The sequence below is a fragment of the Salarias fasciatus genome, chromosome 13 (genome assembly GCF_902148845.1).
Source record: "Salarias fasciatus chromosome 13, fSalaFa1.1, whole genome shotgun sequence".
In the NCBI taxonomy this organism is placed as follows: Eukaryota; Metazoa; Chordata; class Actinopteri; order Blenniiformes; family Blenniidae; genus Salarias; species Salarias fasciatus.
Genome location: NC_043757.1, coordinates 14,412,064 through 14,433,361, shown reverse-complemented (window position 1 = coordinate 14,433,361; position 21,298 = coordinate 14,412,064). Strand labels below are relative to the sequence as shown.

At 40.7% G+C, this 21,298-nt stretch overlaps 1 protein-coding gene across 1 annotated transcript in view; it reads left to right on the top strand.

The window, feature by feature from the left end:
- The first annotated feature begins 5,761 nt into the window (after positions 1-5,761).
- The window catches only part of eys (eyes shut homolog), a 164,509-nt gene continuing 148,972 nt past the window's right edge, over positions 5,762-21,298 (top strand). Inside the window, exons 1-6 of the mRNA XM_030106319.1 lie at positions 5,762-6,605; positions 7,418-7,534; positions 15,132-15,217; positions 16,155-16,282; positions 17,820-17,934; positions 19,671-19,830. Coding sequence (XP_029962179.1) covers positions 5,861-6,605; positions 7,418-7,534; positions 15,132-15,217; positions 16,155-16,282; positions 17,820-17,934; positions 19,671-19,830 — 1,351 coding nt within the window. The 5' untranslated portion in view covers positions 5,762-5,860. The remainder of the gene's footprint in view (positions 6,606-7,417; positions 7,535-15,131; positions 15,218-16,154; positions 16,283-17,819; positions 17,935-19,670; positions 19,831-21,298) is intronic.

Genomic DNA, 21,298 nt, shown 5'->3' with positions numbered 1-21,298 from the left:
GCTTCGCACCGTCACCATTTGCACATCAGACTAATGAGGCTTTGAAACCAAGAAAAAGAAAGGGGGGAAAAAAAAAAATCTTTCTCATTATTGGGAGAGTTTGCAAATGTTTTCAGAAGTAGCAAACTTTATTATTAGAATGTAATCACACATTTATTTTTGTAAAATAGCAAATGTAGTTATTTTGAAGTTTAATCTACAGATATTGATTCCTTTTTTTTTATTTTGGTTTATTACGAGCTTGCCGTGGCATATTTCATTTTAAAGATAAATTGTTCAAGAGAATAGAAAAAAATATTTACAACCAATTTGCAATACTGCAACAGATATATTTTGCAGTTTTTTTTTAATCTTCCAATCTCTAACTTGATTCGTGGTGTGTGACAGACAGCAGTTGACTTATCACCCACCAGTTTTATGAGATAATTTGTTGCGTCCACTCAGTGTCTCTCAGTCATCAGTCAAGTGAGGATTTACTCGACTCCCTTGATCCGTCGCCCTCTGTACCCCCGCTTGATTGGCATCCTAAATTGTAGGTCGATCAGAGATATAATGATAGCGAGAGGTGGTGGGAGACAATTAGTTGACCACCCTACACGCACAACCTTGCTTCTGACCCCATGGCACTTATTACTTGAACCACTCCTGTGTGAGGCCCACAGTTTAATCCTGACTGATCAATACCTTTAAGGCATCTTAATATCCCAGAAAATCTTTTTGGTCTGTTTATGTAAGTGTGGGCTGGAGGTATGGATTGCCGTAAATGTATTAATTAGTATTGAGTTGGGATTCAGATTAAAGTAATTTCAACTCCTACACGATTGAGAAGGATGAGTGTAATTTAGTGCTTTAAATTGCATTCATCTTGCAATCTCTGGAAGGTCAAAACAGCTTTTAAATGTGTCTCATTGGGTTGTACTCAAGCAAATTTGCTTTAGTACATTAGAATTTGAAAATTCAGCAGCGGGGTAAAACATGTTGACTACGATTCAAAGCATTTGGTTTGTATGCTTATGGCACCTTTGCTGCACGCCTGTGGAAGCTGAGGGGAGAAAATGCAATCTTCTATGGTCTCTGCGGTTTCCTTTTTGTACCTTTGTTGTCTGCTCACGCTGCTTGTGGATGTTTCTGGCCTGCTGTCGTCGTCACACGTGTGGTGATATGAGATGATCTTCATTTTAACCCAGCTGTGTCTCCGCTCTAACTTTGGATTACGGCTCTCTGTGAGGCCAGGAAGCTGTACGGGTGACCCGGGTCATGTTATTATGTGGTAGTTGAGATGAAAATAAGTGCATTGTATTATTATATATTGTATCGTGCAGTGTATTATTGAATTGTAGCATCTGCTATGAAAGTCCCATTCCTGTCGGCAGCATGAGTCGTGACCTCATACCTAAATCACATTACTGGTTACCGGCAACTGATGCCGGTAAACACTAACTGCCATGGCAGTGTTCCTCATATCTGCACAACCTGAAATCTTTCCTCAGCAACACAAATCATCTTACTGGATGCATTAATTCACCTGCAAGTTTGAGATTTCTTCTGGTTTTATTGTTCCCAATTTTAATAATGTTTTTCTATATCAATTTACAATAACCATTTAGTTCTGAACTTGATTTTTGGATGGACATTTTTTGAAAAATCTTTTTGGTATTCGATTATTGATATTTATTTTTCAATCGAAAAGGGAGATATTGATTTAGCAAAAAATGACAAAATACTTTGATAGTATGTATGTATTTATGTATGTTGGGCTGCATGTTCCACTAAGACAGGAAGCAGAAAGAACAATTCTAAAACTGAGTTTTGAATATTGCAGAAGGGAGGGTTGCATAAGTTTTACTTTAACCTACCCCTTTCGAGGTGTGTGGTGTGTGGTGTGTGTGTGTGTGTTGGATATGTCTATAATGGGTGAATTAAAAAAAATCCATCCAAAATAAACTATGCTTAAAAAAAAAACAACCCAAAATATATATCCACTGTCAGGAGAAGTCTGAAGCAGAAAGGTCATTTCATTCAGTGTCATCTATATGCAGCCATTTATAGGAATACACTGCAAACAGATTAAAGGCTTGATTGAACTTTATTTTGCATATCAGAGAACCCTGTTTTGCATTTACTAAAGCAATAGGAGAAAAGATGTTTTTTGATCTGTGACTTCTAAATCAGGATTTGTACACCTGTAATTTAGAATAAGTGAATGTTTAAGTGTTGTATTTGTGAGGAGAAAAATTGTGCAGGTGCACAACTCATAGATTATGTGACCTCAAAATATATTGCATCATAATCATTAGTCTTGTAAGCACTATATACTTTGTTAGTATTCATACATTTGTCGACTATTTGAAAAATAAGAAAACAGAAGGCCACCTAAGTTAAATGTGGCTGTGGGACTGTGAGTCCTCCATCACCATGGAAAAAGACTCTTCTGAGATCGATCTTAATGATTCCAACAATATCGGTCGTAGCTGTTTTTTATTTGCGATAAAAAATACGTGCATTTACTCTTACAGTGGGCTACATGCTCCTCGTTACTTTCAGCTTGTTACAACTGGCTCTTGTAAGGAGCTCATCACTAGCTCCGCTTCCGGCCGAGACTGCTTTATCATGTGACCAAGACGTGAAGTGTTATGGGAACTTATCAAAACAACACATGCTAACCAGTTAGGCTTTTGCTAACGGCCAGCACTCACTGCTCGGATGAATGAAAGTACAATCGAACTGCAGACCAAAATAACATTGATTGGACTGAGCTAAAGAAAACCGAGTTGATTCGTATCGTGAAAAGCTCAGTGGGAGGTTATAGGAAGATTCAGGTGCAAAAATATCGGTGTTTTCTGTACAGTAATTGAGGAATGGCGGGCCGACTCTCCTAAATTCTGCCTGCCGCTTCTTAAAATTTCTTTCTTTAATTTTTAATTGTCACAAATACACCACTGCTGCATGTCTCCACATTCACATCAGGCCCCTGCACTGGGTCAAGTACTCGCAAGAACTGTGTGCGCCTGTCTCAGTGCTCTACAACCTCTTTTGCACCATGGACAAGTTTTAAACATATTTTTTCCAGCAGGATGGTGTATAAAAACAGCTTAATGGTGCATTAAAAATAATACAAAGTTTAAAGTTGCAGGTATTTAAGGCAGAGTTGACTTTGGTGCAAATGTTTCGTTTTGAGGCCAATATTAACAGTCTCTAACCAGTACCTGTCATCAACTGTAAATAACTATAAATGCCTATAATTATCATTTTCTCTCACATTAAGTGCAGGAAAAAGAGCTGATGGAAGTGAAGTGTTTTTCATAATAAAACTTAATGCAGGCTGCACACATTCAAAGTATTACTTTTGATTCTCTCTTTGTGGCCCGGCACCATTAAGAGCAAAGTAATGGTGCAGAGAGAGATGACAGTCGAGGAGAAAAATAGGAAAAGGGAAGAACAGGCCATCAAGCTGGAACCCTAATTCGGTAAAAAAAAAAAAAAAAAGCAAGTTCTTCCACACTGATCATGGTGAGAGGCACCAAAGCTTTTTTTCCCTTTATTTTATTTTTGTGCATAATATACACGTCAATATTTCTGTTAAATTAATGACAAATTAAATAAAATTTGTAATAAAATAATAATCAGCCTTCAAAAAGCCATTTTCAACTGGCCATGCAAGAAATAGGTTGTAACAGTAGACTGGCAGTCAAGTGTCATTGGTTAACGCTGCCACGGCTAACTGGAGAGCCCGTCCCTGCTGCTGAAAAAAATCCTAGAGGAAACACCGAGTACAATCCCAAAAGATGAGTTCAACTGTAAAGTCTATACATATCCACTTGAATGCATATATAAATGAAAATGTCCCGGAGGGAAAACCTAATGAATCAGTCTTTCTTTTATCGACTATTAAGTAATATACAGGTTCCTGTACATCTGACGCACATCTTATATCATGTGGGCTTGATTACAGTGACTGTATTTGAGTTGCTTAGATTAGCAAGTTGTTCTGCAACACTCATGGATGTGCAGAAGTATGAACTTTAGTTTGTTTTTAACAGATTCACAATGGTTTTATTTCAGGGTTTTTTTTTTTTTTAAGATTCTCTTCTGTCATGCTTTCTTGCTCACTGTCATATGATCAAGCTGCCGCTAATTCTATCTATCACAAATCACACAAATCAAAATATCTGCTGTGAAAAAATTGGATTATGTGATTTTTCACCTCAGATTTTTTTTGGTTGACCACAGACACAAATTACAAAGTCAAAAAGAGAACCTGGGATCTTTAATTGGCTTCAGAATCAGGTTAAATATATTTGTAACATTTGCATAAACGAATGTGAAGGGTGCAAATGAAAATGTTGCTTTTCCTCTCTACCTGCCTTGAATTGACTTCAGTTTTTGTAATTCTTCTCCTTCCAGCTCCATATTAAATTCTATTAGCTGCTTGTGATTATTAAAAAAAAAAAGATTAATTGTTAAATGTTAAAAATGCCTCAACAATACTAATTCAAATAAGTATTAAAATGACAGGTACTGTATAATTATTTCAATCAGTTTTTCTTGGACCCTTCCATTAAAATGATGGACAGTGAGAAAATTCAACCCAATCTCTGCACCTTTCCTTTGTTTTTCCATCTTGGTCTCTTGAGAGTGTCGGCTGCGTCCCGCTGGGGTAATGCGTTATGGCGCTGCATGTTTTTTTTTTCCCCTCCAGCTTTTTCTGTGGAAACAGCTGCCTGCAGGAAATGACACTGATAAGTGAGCTGAAACCGAAACAGTAAATTTGCAGGTCATAAAACGAGGCTGCGTTAAAACACTTTGGAGCTGAGAACATAATGATCTGTAGGTTTCACCAACAGCCTCTTTTATATCTGACATCGTCCTTTCGACTCGTCGCCGACACAATTATCAGTTAGAGCTCTATCAAATAAAAGTTAAATTAAAAACAGATGGCAATAATGAAATTTGATTTTCCACTGCAGCTAATGATGAAGCTTCTTCTCTCAAACCAATTACACGTTTTGTCCTTTTTTTTAATTCAGATTTTAATTTAGTTATATTTACTTCACAAACTAGTTGAAATACAATAGTCAAGCTCATCTCATGTAAATGAGGTCTTCAGGGTTCCCGCAGACCCTCATGACAATACATGCAATCTCATTCAGTTTATCACTCCCCTTTCTATTGATACTGGCGCTGCATATTCAGTGTTTTATTACTTATCACCATGCAGTTATTCATATCAGTCCACGCGAGCTGATCAAGAAGCGCAGAGTTTTTCTTGCAGTGAGGCTTCCCGACTTTGTTGTTTTATCTGGTGCACACGTATGAGAAGGACCCGAGGGAGTAAGACAATGCCGCTGTCTGCTTCAACTCATCTCACTTCCTGACACTGAGGTATCAAGCACCAGCAGGGGAGAGAGAGAATATTTTATCAGACATTGTCACTCTCTGTGGAAACCTGGATGAGGCCGCGGCTGCTGTGACAGACTTAGTGGTCAGCAGCACTGCATATGATTACGACAGCTCCTTCGAGGCTCAGTGGAGCCGCAAGCCTGTAGTGTTGAATTAAAAAAAAAAAAAAAATCATCCCAATGGCACTTGTAGTATTCTGAATAAAGAATATAAGCTGAGACAATATTAAAAGGTTAGAGTAGTTTTTTTTTTTTTTAAGTTTCCTATCTTTTGGCAATTCTAATAAAAGCTCTTTTCCCCTCAGGTTATTGCTACTGCTGTTGACTTCTTGGGGGACTTGGAGTAAAGTGCCGGGTGAAGTAAAATGCAGCGCATTTGACTCATCCCTTCCCTTGATGACACGACTCGGCTTTAAAAGTTCAAGATCGATTTGAATTAGATAGCCAGAGTGGGGGAAAACATGGGTGCATCATTGTTTCGCCTGATTGCTGTTTTTGTGGCAATCTGCTCGACCCGCTGCCAAACAGTTTGCAAAAGACAGGCTTTACTTGAATGGCACCTGAAACAACGCACCGTCCAAATGAATTGGACTCTGGTTGGAAACCTCTGCAGGAGCGCGTCGGAGTGTTGGGACTCTCGGGAGGGAGACGAGTCAATCCAGAAGCCTTTCAACTTCGCACAGATATGCCCCCTTCAGCTGCAGCACGGAGACAAACTGCTGATGTCTGCTGACGAAACACTCCAGTCATACGGCATCAGGCTCCTCAACGTCTCAGAAGAAGACTTTGAAAGCTGTTCCACAAACGCACTGATGAAAGACCAGTTTGTTTTCCCCCATGATTTGAATGGGAGTGAGAAGGTTGAGCCCAAGCGGCTTGTCCCAGGTCGCCATTACTTCATCGCGTTGCACGGAGGAGACGCTCAGCTGTGCAAACTGGGTCTGAGGCTGAACGTGTCTGTGAAAGCTCAGCTCTGTCAGGGCTCTCCTCTGCTCCGGCTGTGCTCGGGGAACGGGGTTTGTCAGACGGGTCTCCGGGAAGCCGCCTACCACTGTCAGTGCCACCACCGCTACTCTGGGAGGTTCTGTGAGAAATACGATGTCTGTCTGGACAACCCTTGTAAAAACAAAGGAGTGTGTTTGAGCAATGGATCCACAGATCCCAACAACAGAACATATAAATGTCTCTGTCCCCCACATTTCACAGGTAAGAACACCGTATCACCGTTTTTTCACTTTTAGGGGGGGATAAACTCCCACCAGCCCACCTCTGCTTAATTCTCCTTTTGATAAAATTTATTTTTCACTCATGTTGACACTGCTTCATTAGCACACCCGAAAAAAAGAAAAATAAATCTAAATATGTTCAACTGAAAGCGACACAACAAGATTGATGTCAAACTTCCTGAGAAATGTGACAATTAAGTATTCTGCTGTTCATGGCTGGCATTACATTAGCAGGGATTGCATTATTGAACATTAAAATATTGTTTATTTTTACATGTTAGAAGCATTAGAGGCATTTCCAGTGGATTTTGTGAGGTTTGTCTGTGTACAGTCTGCACCCATCAGAGTCTTGTATTTTGCACTATAGTCTATTTCCTAATTTTATCTTAGTTCTTCAAATGTGATGATTCAAATTAGTATCGTTTTTCATGGTGTGAGTGTGTGTGTGCACATACTTTAAAAGCAACATAAAATGTTAAGTGAGCACCTTTCTTAATAATGCATTTTTGGGTTAATGAAGTTAACGCTATGCAACATAAATCTCAACGTTCTCATGTAATGCAAACAGAATTAATATTGAAACCACGAGCATTCCACATTACCGATTTCAGTTTACTGCCAACATGCACTCTATTATGTACAGTAATGATTCAGTCTCCTACTTTTAGTTAAATTCAGATGAAAAGCACCAGAGGCCTGTACTTGCAAACAAATTTCAATCTGCGTGTTGTTTTGTTTTTTTTTTTTTTCGTTTTTTTTGTCTTCAGTCATCTGGTGTGTTGTGTGTTTCAGGGGTTAACTGCTCTGAATTTGTTGGGAGAGCCAATTGTGAGAGCATTTGTGAAAATGGGACATGCGTTCAAGTGTCGCCCACCTCCTTCAAATGCGTTTGTCACGCTGGATCGTCTGGTAAGCAGTCTAAGCATCAGCGCCCTCCACCACCCCACACACACAAACACACTCACACACACACGATTGTTGCTTCATTATAGATATCACAGTCAAACATGTTCTTTGAACATTGTGACGCACTTTTGATCCAGAGCAGGCAAATTGTGCGGCTTTCACCAATCACACACGGCTGCAGACAAAATGTTAAAATCATATCAGTTCTGCAGTTCATGATGCACAAGCCTAGCCTTTACCCTTGCCCAGAGCTACCATATGGGCAATCTGGGCACCTGCCCAGTGGCCCTCGGGCTCACATGCACCCTCTGCTGGCAGAAATGTTTTTTGCAGCAACATTATGCACATTCAAAGAATCAACTCTTTTGTGCTCAGTCATTGTAGGATAGTGAAGGACACCACAAGGCACAAAAGATGCTTGTATATATAATTGGTGTGAGCATTAGGTTCGAGTGGGAGGGGAGCCCTATGAGCCTCAGTGCCCAAGGGCCTCTGGAATTACTAATCCAGCCTAGCTCTGGTCCATCCTTTGGTCCCGCCTCCACCTCCTCCACCCTCCTCCAGACAGCCTCTGGTCCCACCTCCACCCACTCCCAGAGTGCTGAAATAGCCAATTTACCGGTGTGGTGCAGAGTAACGGGGAGAACGCACTGGACGCTGTAGCGCCGCGCACGGAGTTTCTGATCGCCTCCCATGTTAACCTATCTGACTGCCCGCACATAATGCGCGGGGTGGCGCCATGGCTCGCGCTCTGCAGCGCGCCCGCTCCGCTTCGTTCTATTTTTCACACGAGCCGCGAGTGCCGAGAACGCCATTTGTCAAGCTGGATCAAGCGGATCGGACCAGACAGGAAGTCGGAAACAGAAAAGGCAAGCGAATCCGGTCAATTTTCAAAATAAATTAAATGATGATTAGTTACAGTGTTGCTTGTTCGTCTATAATTTGTCACTTGGGTCTAATCACAAGAGACATGGACACACACACAGACATATGCATGTACTCACCCAGTCAAATAAACAAAAACACATAAGTACACACACACACACACACACTCACACACTCAGCGACAGAGATTCACGTGATGCAGAAAAAAAGAGGACAGGAGGAGAAAAAGTCTCTCCACAGGTCACCAAAACACACACATCCATACTTTCAGAGGTAGACACAGAGATGTGAAAACTGAGAGCAGACGGATCCAGCTGAGTGCAGTCGATGTGTGACCAGTGCGGAGCGCGCAGGCAGCAGATACGCCTCCAGTACAAACAGTCAAGCGCCGGCGCGGAGACGTTCGCGGTGCTCGCGCTTCCGCGTCCAGTGCGTTCCTGGCGTAACAGTAAGTCACTGTTTACTGATAAACCAAGGCGCTGTCCATGGTGCTGAATTAGCCACTTGACCATTGTGGTTTAGATTAACAGTAGGTCACTGTTTACTGATAACTCAAAGGTGCTGTCCATGGTGCTGAATTAGCCGCTTGACTGTTGTGTAGATTAACAGTAGGTCACTGTTTAATGATAAATCCAAGGCGCTGTCCACTGTGCTGAAATAGCCAATTGGAACTTGTGGTGCACATTATCAGTAGGTAGGTGTTTAATGACAAATCCAAAGTGCTGTCCATGGTGCTGAAAAAGCCAGTTGACCCTTGTGGTGCAGATTATCAGTGGGTTCTCTGACCTCTCCTCCATAGAGTGCCTGGAACCTCCTTCGAAGTGTCCAGTCCCTTGTCCACCCTACTCCAGAGAGTCTGTGGTCCCTCTTCCACCCTCCTACAGAGTCTCTGGTCCCTCCTCCACCTCCTCCACCCTCCTCAAGAGAGTGTTGGGTATCTTCTCCACCCTCCTCCGAAGAGCCTCTGGTCCCACCTACACCCACTCCCAGAGTGCTGAAATAGCCAATTGACTGGTGTGGTGCAGAGTAATAGTAGGTCTCTGTTCACTGATAAATCCAAGGCACTGTCCATGGTGCTGAAATAGCCAATTAACTATTGTGGTGTAGATTACCGTATTTTCTGCACTATAAGACGCACATAAAAGCCTGTAATTTTCTCAAAACTCAACAGAGCGCCTTATAATCCGATGCGCCTTTTTTGCGGGAATTACGGTAATCAGCCTGATCACATGAGCAAACAACCCCTGCTTGCTTTTAGCTAAGCTAGCCAGTTCAATCAGAACGGCAGACAGCAAGCTTCAGGCACATTTTCCACCTCCAACCTGTCAGTCACCACAATCACACAATTGTCCTCCAGTCTCCCAACCACGGAGCACGGCACATGGCTCCACAGCTGGCCGACGTGGGAAGTGGCGGGACGCCGGGCAGCAGCCTGCACGCTGTGACGCCGAGAGTGGCCGGCCCCCGCCCGGCAGCCCACCCACCGAGACGCCGGGAGCGGCTGGCCGGCTGCGGCTGAGCTGTCGGTGGGGCACTTCACTCAGGAGACCGCAGCTGGCTGGACCTCGGTGACCAAGCGAGTTAGACCAGTCGTGGCCGCGCTCTGAGCTGCATATCTGTGAAGAGCGATCCTCGGTCAAACACGCTTTGATATGTAGCTTTACTCACACATTTCAACCGAGAATGTAACCACCTAGATTGCCAATATGTATTTCGCTCATACTATTCTATACATCCTATGCACCTTAAAAGCGCCGTATATGAATTTTTTTTAATAAAAGCTATTCATTGACTGTGCGCCTATTAATCCAGTGAGCCTTATAGTGCAGAAAATACGGTATCAGTAGATCGCTCTTTAATGATAAAATCAAGGCACTGTCCATAGTGCTGAAATAGCCAATTGACTATTGTCCCTCCTCCACCCACTCCCAGAGAGTCTCTGGTCCCTCCTCCACCTTATCTACTCTCTTCTAGAGGTTCTCTGGTCCCTCCTCCACCCTAGTCCTGAGAGCCTTTGGTCCATCCTCCTCCCTCCTTACACAGGTCTCTGGTACCTTCTCCACCCTCCTCCAGACGGTCTCTGTTCCCTCCTCTTGTCAACACTTGGACCTACAGTACTATATAGGCAATCTGGGCATCTGCCCAGGGGCCCTCAGGCTCACAGGCACCCCCAGCTGGCAGAAATGTTTTTTGCAGCAACATTATGCACATTAGAAGACTGAACTCTTTTGTGTTTAGTCATTGTAGGAAAGTGAAGGACACCAAAATGCACAAAAAAATGCTTGTATATACAGTATAATTGGTGTGAGCATTAGGTTAGAGTGGGAGGGTGCCCTGTATGCCTCAGTGCCCAGGGTTCCCTGGAATTACTAATCCAGCCCAGCCTTTACCTCGGCATTGTGGCTGTTTGGAAAGGTCAGAGCAAAAGCCTGAGAAAGCCACACATCTTGAAGGGATCAGAGTTACCTTACAGGCTGTAAGCCTGATCCCAGGTGGCGTTAGAACACCACCTGGGATCAGGCTTGACAAATACATATATTTGTCATCACAATGCAGTGCATGGAGCAGCCGCTTCAAATCAAACACCTCATGCTACAACCGGCGATATGCTGCGGTTAAGGGCCGGGGTTAAACTGCTGGCTAACTGAGCGTGTCAGAGTTAATAAAACAAAGGTTTACTGCAGTCGCTTCAAATGTAATTGATGGTATGTTGTTTCTGCTGAGGCTCTTCAATCAAAACTTTGCCGGCTACAAAAACTGTCGGAAGATAGAGTGTGACATGTAATAAACACCGTAATTCACGCTGTTTTTCATGTTTTATTTTCTGACATTTTGAGTCCATGCAGTGGGATTTGTTGCAGTCATTAGTTTGTAAGTACTCCGCTGAACTTATTCAAGTTTAGTTTTATTAATTAAGTATTCTCTATATGATAATTGGCTGTAGAGTTGATGGGTTACACACAGTTGGGTTGGAGGACCTGGATACTCCGCAGGCTGCCCTGGATATCGCTGTCTGCACGCACAGGCCTGCTATGAACTTTCCACAGTAAAATCTCCAGGTGGCTCTTCACATTGATTCATTGTTTTGTTTGCTGCACAGTTTGTCCTGGCAGTATTCTTGAAGTGTCTTTTGAGTCCAACCCATGCTTTCAGCTTATTATTTTAGAGATGCGGTTCCAAGGTTACTACCAGTGCAATCTAGTATGCTTTCTTCTGAGCAAGAGCCGTTTTTTTTTTTTTTTTTTTTTTCGGCCACACAGTTGAAAAAGAAAGTGTTTCTCAACGCTGCATTAAACCCACTTTTAGAAAACAGCTCTAAACATTGAACAAAAGACATGGACGCAGTATTTTTCTCAACGTTTGAGAGTTAACATTTGAATTTTACCTTCATTCTCTTGTATGTAGTGAATGCCATGTTTTTTCAATTGAAAGTTGAGTGTTTTTAATCGGACAAAAGGCAAGAACACCACTCAACCAAGCTAAATATCAAAACAATCTCTTATGAACGGTGATGTTTAGGTACAAAATATGAAAAGAAAAAACAGTTGTTGAACTCATAAACATAAAGCACAACTCCCCTTGTGCAAGTGAAAAAGATTTAATTTGACATACCTTCAAAGTCTTCATGTATACATATATGTAGTTATGCAGTACATGTACCTTTGATTACATTGACACTACTGTTATGATTAATCCAGCTCCAAACAAGTATTTTATCATCAGAAAATACATCACACCCTCAACAACAATAAGCAAAATTCCAGTTTGACTTTTGGCAGAATCAGACACAGCTGGCATTGTTCCTTTAAAAAAAAAAAAAATGAAATCAGCGCTTATCAGATTTTAAGTGGGTAATTCATATAATTCACTTCACAAACACATTTACATCCAAGCTACATGCTCCCTCTGCCTTTGCAGCTTTTATCTAATTTGCTTTAATTGCCGCTGCTCTCTCATGTAGGCAGGCTCTGCTGGGTGCTTTCACATAGTCATGGTGTCCTGCTGTCCCATCAGCTTCTTGGGAGTTCTGTGGAGCCGACGCCTCCTCCACCTCCCTGCTGCAGTTGCCTCATTAATCAACTGGAAGTTAGTGGCTGCTCCTGCGCCGGCTGCCCTCACAGGCCAAAGTCTATGCGCACAGAATAATGAGCCAAACTCATGGGATGTTTCAAATGAGATTTTCTTTTTGATTTTATTCACCACTGCACTACCTCAGGGGTTTGTGTTGCAGCGCATTACCAGCTTTATGAGGTCATTTCCATTTGGTATAAGGTGCTAATTGTTTTTCACAGTCTTGTTGATAGTCGTATCAAATTTTGAAAGGATCTGCAGTCATTACCCTTGTGAAACAATTTAATCAGATATTGACACATGTTGTTTCTTTATGTTTATTGGATTGCTGCAGTTTATAATTACTGCAGTGATAATAAGGCTTAAGATGACAGCTCAAATGCAAATGACCGGTGAAAAAAAAAGATATTTATTTACACCACGGATGCCATAAACCAAAATTATTATGTAGTTCTTGCTTGAGCATGGAGTGCCATAACCATTGTGAGTGTCATAAATATATATGTGACAGATGGAAATGTTCCTGGAATTTAGCAGTTTGTGCAGGTGCAGATTTTTTAGTGGACCAGTTAAGAAAAATTCACTTTGTGCCTTTGGATGAGCTACAGCGAAAGCAAACTCTGAAAAGATTGATGCCCACAGAGGAGACTGTGGCGAGCCTCTGGGACACGAGCGCTCGTATCAGCATGGGGATTAAACAAAATATGCAAAGAAAGACTCCGTGGAAAGATAAATGTGTAGGCACCTCGTGAAGAACACAAAAATGAAAACCCTCACTGGGGAATAACGTCAGATTTTATATTCACCTTGAACCTGCAGTGAATTCAGTCTAATTTTATCCTTTGCTCACAATGTCACAAAGTCTTGTGGTTACTTGGTAGTTAAAGAACCAAACTCGTGGCCACTGCTTGACTTGTAATTACTTCATCACATAAAATGCTGACAGTATGACACATGCTGTGGCTCTGACTACTTAGTTTACAGTTCAGTGAAAGTCCTCCATGAAAATAATTTATGAATCTCAATGATGACTTTCTTTTTATTACTGAACTGGGTACAAGGGTATTGACTGTGAATTTGCTGTGCTACCACATGCATTGCACTGCATGTTGCTACACCGCAGGCAGAAAGCAAAGGGAAACTCACCAGGTTGGATTGTGGACGTTGAAATCATGTCAGATATTTCTGATTTCCATGTTGAATGGCTTATTTCCCTCAAACTTTGAGAACGTACTTGAGAATAGTCTTTCAGGCCTTTAAAATAAATATACATTATTAATTCCAGCTGTAGTGTACAATAGTTTTAGCAGCATTTACATAATGTGGGCAATATATTTATACCAACTGGTAAACATATGTGTATTGTTATTGCTGAAACAATGATACTAATTTCTATTCTGTTCTCTTTTGTTCCATTCAGTAGTATTAACAAGAGGTTCTCTTCTTGCAGGCAAATATGTCATTATCACCCAGTAACAGAAGCTTGGTAATAAAATCGAGCTTAGAAAATTTGTATTTGTCATTGAAACACAGGAACACAAAAGAAATGCTTCTCAATATTCACCAGATTGACTAATCTATGGTGTGGAACAACGGTGGTCCTTGACAAACCTACATAAAAAATTTCACCTTATTTATGTGCTTGCTCTTTTTTAAAGTAACCTTGTATTCAGTGGCTGAGCTGAACAAAACTTTGCCTCCTGGTTTCAGCAAAATACTTTTGCAAAGAAAATATTACTCACTTTCTTCCACCCCCCCCCCCCCCCCCCCCCCCCCCCCCCCCCCACCCCCACCCCCCACACTGCATTGAGCATGGAGAGCATCTTAAGTATAATCACAGTCCAAATTTTCTGGTTGCTAATAGATATTTAGAAAAATTGGTTGGCTTGTGCCTCTCAAAAAATTGGAATACAGTATAAAAGCAGTTTTTGTGTCCCCCATAATGAAACTCCAGTGTGATAAATGATTTGAAAGATTTTTCATCGTATTTTCTTATGAGTTGATTTAAAAAGTATTTCATCGTCTCAGATGATTTTCCTTCTTTTGTACCTGGAGCCAGAATCATATTCAGAAATGTGCCTGAAACTTTGCAATATGTGCATTGTGAGCGTGAAAAATAACTGACAAAACAATAAAAAGTCTCATTTTCTGAAATGTGCCTATATAACCAAACACACAATGTGATCATAGCGAACCATTGCTAATAATTTATTTAGAGACATCTGCCATGTTTGGTTTCCCCGAGGTCCAATACAATAAACATTCATGTGCTTTTTTTGGTAAGATACAAATCTCTATGTATTTAATGCTACTATTTAGTCGTTTTTATTCCACCACAGAAACAAAATGATTGCTTTGTTTACTTTATTTTTTTTGTCCTTTGTGCAGTGAAAATAATGCTTTAATTGTACAAATCCAAGCTGACAAATAGCAATCCAGGCAGAATGGAGCTTGAAAATGATTTTGTGCCTTTACGCTTCACTTTAGCTTGCAAACCGGACAGCGAGCCCGAACGAGCAGAACACCGACAGACAATGTCACCTTTGTGTCCGGGCTCTTTTATATTACGGTTTCCACACATAAATTCACTTCCCTCATTTTAAATGTAATCTCCTGTTGTTTTTATTATTTCTTGTTTTTCCAGGGCCACCTTGTGAGAAGAGCAAAGCCCCCTGTGACCCAAATCCATGTAAAAACGGTGGCACGTGCGAAGAAAGCCCCGATGGATTTGTTTGTCATTGTCCAGAAAGGTTGGGGGGCCTCCTCTGCGACACTTGGGTTGACTTCGATTGCTTGTCACATGCATGTCAGGAGGAACAAATTTGCACTGCAGGGGAGCATGTGAGGACTTCATTTCCCCGCGTTTGTTTTATCTCAGTGGGACATAAACAAGAAATGGCACATGGAAATTAATAGTGTCTCCGAACAAGATCAAATGGCTTCATTCTGAAGGCTCAAGCAGCAATTAATATTTCCTGCCGAAGATGAGCTAAGGGAAGGAGTGCCTGCTTCCTTTAGCATTTTGATTGAAAGACCAAACACATATTTTAAGTGCCAGTTTGAAACGGCTGTCATCAAAATCTTTTTGTAATTGGATGCCTGCTGCAATTTTAACCTTTCTCGGAAAATGCTATTACGGCCATAGGTTTTACAGCGGCAGTGGTGTTTCCAATTCTCTGGAGAAAACCCTGGAGAAACTGCAGTAGTGGTCTAATTGTCTTTCTCCGTGACCTGTGTTTTTGTTCATCACAGTTTGCCAAGTGCGCCGCACATTTTCACAACCACCTGCGATTAGCAAACTATCCTAAAAGGGAAATTTATCTAAATAATCCCTGTTGCTGCTGCTGCTTGACACACATATTTTTCTAGAAGCTTAATCTGTTTAACTTTGAATTACAAGCACATTAACGTTTATTAGCTCTTCCTAACACATGAAGCACTTGTTAAAATATGTGTAAAACCTATTACTTGCTTCTTTAGATTTAATATAATGAACTTTAAGGATGAGTTTAAAATAATATTGGAGTCAATCAGGCACAGCTTAATCACTTCAGGTAAACATTACATTGTTGATGAGCTCCCTGCGTCTGGTGATCTTTTTGTGTAATCTAACCCCGTTTTCCCCGAGCTGCCCGTGACCTGGTTTGTTTTGCCTCTCTCCGCGCAGGCCTCGGAGTGTGTGTGTGCAGATGGTAATGTGGTCCCAGAATGCAGGAGGCGGCAGAGCCTGTGCAGCTCATCACCGTGTCTGAACAATGCCACCTGTGCGTCCAGGGGAAATGACTACTTCTGCAGGTGAATCACAGAGAGGGGAAGCTAATAGAGGCCCATCTCCCGGTCCCCTTCGGAGATGATTCGAGTGTCCTGTGAATATGTCCTCCTTGGAGAGTAAATGAAAAATGCTGCTTTTATTCTTTTCCCCGTTTCTGACATGATTAGAGTTTTACATTTCTCTGAAAAAAGCTTTGGCATTACAGGAAAATCTACCTCATTATACGTTATAAATTATGCATTATATGTCAGTAACAACATTATCCATAACCAATTTTCAAGGTTATTATTAATATTAAGGATTTACAATGCTACACAAAGGACTTTTACCAAAGCGTGGAAATACTCCATTTCCCAGCAGTCTTACTGTATAAAGACTTCTGTCTATCCAAACAGCTATTTACAATAATATCCCTTAATGAGAAACGCAAATGTGGTTGAAATTCTGTAAGCATGGTCTTATCCCCCAACACATTAATAATACTGATATGTTTACAATCCAGAAATGTAGAATCCCACCGTCCTTTTCTTTCTAATAATAATACATAATGATGATAATAACAAAAAAATCGTCTATGAAACTGTTAGTAAAAACAAGAGACTTTAGACCCAGTGTTGTCAATCATATATTATTGGCTCAGCTCTGAACGAGTGAAAGTGAGAGAGGCGTACTTCCCTTTTAATCTTAAAGCAGTTTAGCCAAGCTGCTTCTTCCAGGATCCTGGCTTCCACTAGATTACAGTCTGCCTTTGATGCCCTCTAGATACTTATCATCACACCGGAACCCATTTCTGATGCACACTAAAACTCCTGCTTATATGCTGCTTTTTTTTAATTCTCTTTTTTTTTCCTGCTGTTTTCAAACATCTGAAATCACAAACAGATTTTTTTTTTAATGGCCGTTGGGGTCTGTATGAAGCTGTTTCAGTTTGAGCTTATATCTGTCTTTCAAATCCAGTTATTGTGACATACCACATCGCAGGGCTGCAAAGTTTCACACAAACTAGTTTAGATCTTGACAGCTGGACGACAGTATTAGACATGTGGGAAAAGTAGCGTATCAGGTATTGTGTTGTCTCACTTCTGCAAAGCTGTTAAAATGCATAATCGACATGCAGCGTTTGAATCGCTCCTTAAATCTGGGACGCAGTTTTGTTTATGTCATAACAACAGCTGACACACTGCTAGAATTTAATGTAAATGAGCATCAAACAGATGGGATAGGAACGCCTTCAGGGAAGTTCATTAGGGGAAGTGTATATTTGTTATATTTACACAGTAGGGTCAGCCAAATAAGCAGCGTAGGCAGTGAAGAAAAATGATCTGTGATTGATTTTAATGTGCCTAACTCTAACTATTTGACAAAAGTCAAGCAAAAAAAATTTAAAAAATAATATTAATGTATACCCTACTATTAACCAGGCCCCTATCCCAATCAGATCATGTGGAAAATGAAGTTATAACCCCATGTGTTCTGGAAGAGAAACAATACAATACAGGCTTGTTAGTCCTTAAGGCTGAGAGTGAATTGATTTTGATGACTCTGACCTCCTCTCAACAGATGTCTGAGTGGGTTTTCTGGAAAGAATTGTGAAGAAATAATTGACTACTGCAGGCTGCTCAATATCAACTGCCTAAATGAGGGATTGTGCGTGAGTGTAATTGGCGGATATCAGGTAGGTAATTCAATGTTTCAGTCATAATGAAATACTCCAAAACCCACAAACTATGACTCACCCTGCACTTTAATAAGGGCTGCAATATGAGGACATGATCGTTACCTGGATCGCTCCAACGTGTTTGCATTAAGTCTTTTATGTGATTTTTTTTTTTATAGAAAAAATACATTGAGAGCAGTTGTTTTTTAAATTTAAAAAAAAAGTAATCATTTGCAGTTTAAATACACAAATGTCTTGAAATATGGATATTAGTTTATTTAAACCCTTTCTCAAAGCTTACTTTAATTTACATTTGAATCAAAAGCTAATTCATCTAATTTATTGTTCTATTTATCAGTAATAAAATTGGACTGATTTCACAAATAAGTGCTTCAGAATAAGACGATTACATGATGTTCTTGTCTGTGAATAAATAATGAGACATCAGGACCTTGAACAATGGAGTTCAAATAGAGACTTTCTGCATGCAGAATACATCTTATTTCCAACAGTAATTTCATATGTTGTGTGTAAAAATTGATGCATAATATAATCAGTCATTGATTGAGCTCAGAAACAAAGGTAATAAAAGAAATGTCACTTGTATGTGTCGACAGGAGGCAGTAATCGGATTCTAACCCATTAATCACTGTGAGTTTGTGAACACTTTGTTCAGACGGACAGGCTCCGCTTTAATTTGCCTCTGTATTGCTCAGTCTTCTCAAATGTCTGCATTTTTTTTAACAACACCTGAGACTGCTCCTTAATGCCCCATAGCTCCTAATTATCCTCCATCAGTCCTGTTCCATTAGACCATTGAGAGTGTGCTTAATCTAAAAGCAACTTTTAGATGCTTTGTGTTGGTGAGGCTCCAGCCGTTGTCAGACATAATCAGAAATTGCTGCTCTCTACAAATGGGCTCTTTTCTCCTCGTTAGATTTTTGCCTCTCTTTACATTGCAGTTGTGTTTATTTATCCATTGTCCAGGAAGAACAGCTGCTGATGGGTCGAGATCATTTTATTTCTTCTACTCCAGACCTGCTGTAACACACTGTACAGAACTGGATGTCCAAAAACAAGCTGATTGTTTAGATTCTGTATTTTACTATGTTCAGTGACAGAGGTCCATCCTTCATATAGAAAAAGAAAAAGTGTGTTGTCATTAAAGTTTAGCTCATCTTTATTAATTCTAGGTTTTTGTCTTCTCTACAGTATCATCCTACTTAGTGGTAATTTAACTGATTTAGACTACTGTCCAGAAAACATTCAGGGTACTGCAGATTGTAAAACACTGCTTTTGCATGCTTGATGCCTCAAAATATTATTGAACTCCATGATCCCCAAGAAGCGTTGCGCATCCCAAGGACGAGAACGTCTGAAAGCAGATTAAAGATCTTTCTGTGTGGGTAGATATCGCTCGATAAAGGTGAGAGCGTTGTGCTTTTTTTGTAATTTCACTGAATTGGCCCCTTTTTTTTCGAAGGAGTTTTTAACCGCTCTCCTCAAGGGTAAAAACAGATGCAAGAATGACACTACTTACCAGATGCAAAACGGCAAACAGAAAACACATTTTAAAACTGAAAGTCAACAACTTGACCCTGATATCCTTTGAGTTGAATATCAATGAGCTGGAAAAGAAAGGGGGGGGAAAAAAAGGGCAGTCAATTTGTTCCGGTGTTTGTCCGCATGTTACATCCTGTTGCTAATGTATAATCTACTGTCCTGCTGTACTCACATGTGCTTTGTTACCACAGTGCATTTGCGCCTCGGGTTGGACCGGAGAGTTTTGTCAGTATGTAAGCGACGCCTGCCTGATAAAACCAAACAGCTGTTTGAACGGAGCCACGTGCATTACAGCCAGTCCGCCATCGTCTCCCCCACAGTACATCTGCAAATGTCCCCTTGGCTTCATAGGTGAGATGACTTTGATATGTCACGTTCATCTGTCTGTTGATGGAATACTCTCAGAATTGGGACTGTTTTGTCCTGCATCTTCAGGAAAATTTGGTGTGATGGCAAACACCAACAACAGATTAATTTTTTTAGAGAAATCTGACATGCTCTGGCGTAGCTCAATGTGTTACTTGCTGACATTTACAGGCTTTGTTGTTCTATAAACTGCTCTTAAATGAGGCGTAGACTCAAACGTTTGAAGCGCAGATGCACCACAAGTTGAGAAGACTGCTGTCCTCTGTATATTTCTCTGTTTGAGTGAATCTGCATGCAAGACGTTTGACACGAAGCGCTCATACTGAGAACCACCCATAAATCATGCATTTGTATATTTTGCCTTTTGTCGGTGTTTTAAGGCAGACGGCATGAAAATGGCATAAAACCTATAAACAAGTTATGAGATCATTACGTATTCCATTAAAAGTGTATAATTTGTTTCGTGCTTGTACATGCGGCCATCTATGGTCACACACCATGGTTAGTTCTAATTGGCTGGCAGTGGTGCATTAAAATTTTATGTCAGATGTAAAGCTCAAAAAAACTACATTCTTTGTTAGAAGAAGAATTTATTCCATATAGGTTACTTAAGATCAAGAGTACACACTGCACAAAGGAGGAAGTCATTAGAGCAGAGCTTAAAGACTGATGGACCTGTTTGTTTATCCAAGCAACAAACGGAAAAGGTAGTTGTGGTCAGAAAAATGCTGGTCCTTTTTTCTGAGAAGCCTTTTGAGGATCGCATGATCGGCCGGAGCCATTTATAATGAGACTCATTCTCATGTTCTGTATTTAGTATTTTTTCCACTTTCCTTGACAATTCAAGAACGTAACGAGCTTGTATACAGAGTTGCTTTGTGAGAATATTTGATCTATGTGTGTGTTTACATGACAAAGACAAATCTGTCCATTTCTCAGATATTACAGTAGAATGCATGTTTGGCACGAGGCTTAATGTTGTATTGTTAAATTCCTAGAACTTGAACTTAACATTAAAAAAAAAACCACCCAAAGAAGCATGTTTTAATGTAGAAGGAGGAGAGTTAGTGATGACCTTGAGGTTACTAAAGCAACTTTTTAACCAGAAGTTTGCTGCGCTGAGTGTCCTCGTCCAGAGGTCATTGCGGTGGCTTCCTCAGACCTTGAACCCAGAACTACCCAGGTCATGTCAGGAAGGCAAAACTTCCTGTAAATCACACGTGGATCAAATCCAAAATAGTATATTTTCGTGTGAAGACAGGATTCAGGACCAGTGAACGCTGCTCTGGCCTCTATGATGCTGCCTCTGGTTGAGGGCTTGTTTCATTCTGTGGATGCAACACTCATAGATCATCTCCTAGTTGCGTTTGTATGGTGATTCCAGCTCTATATTGATCGTGTAGCTCTTTGATCAGCTTTCCTTGGCAAACTTCTTGTGCACATTTCCCGACCA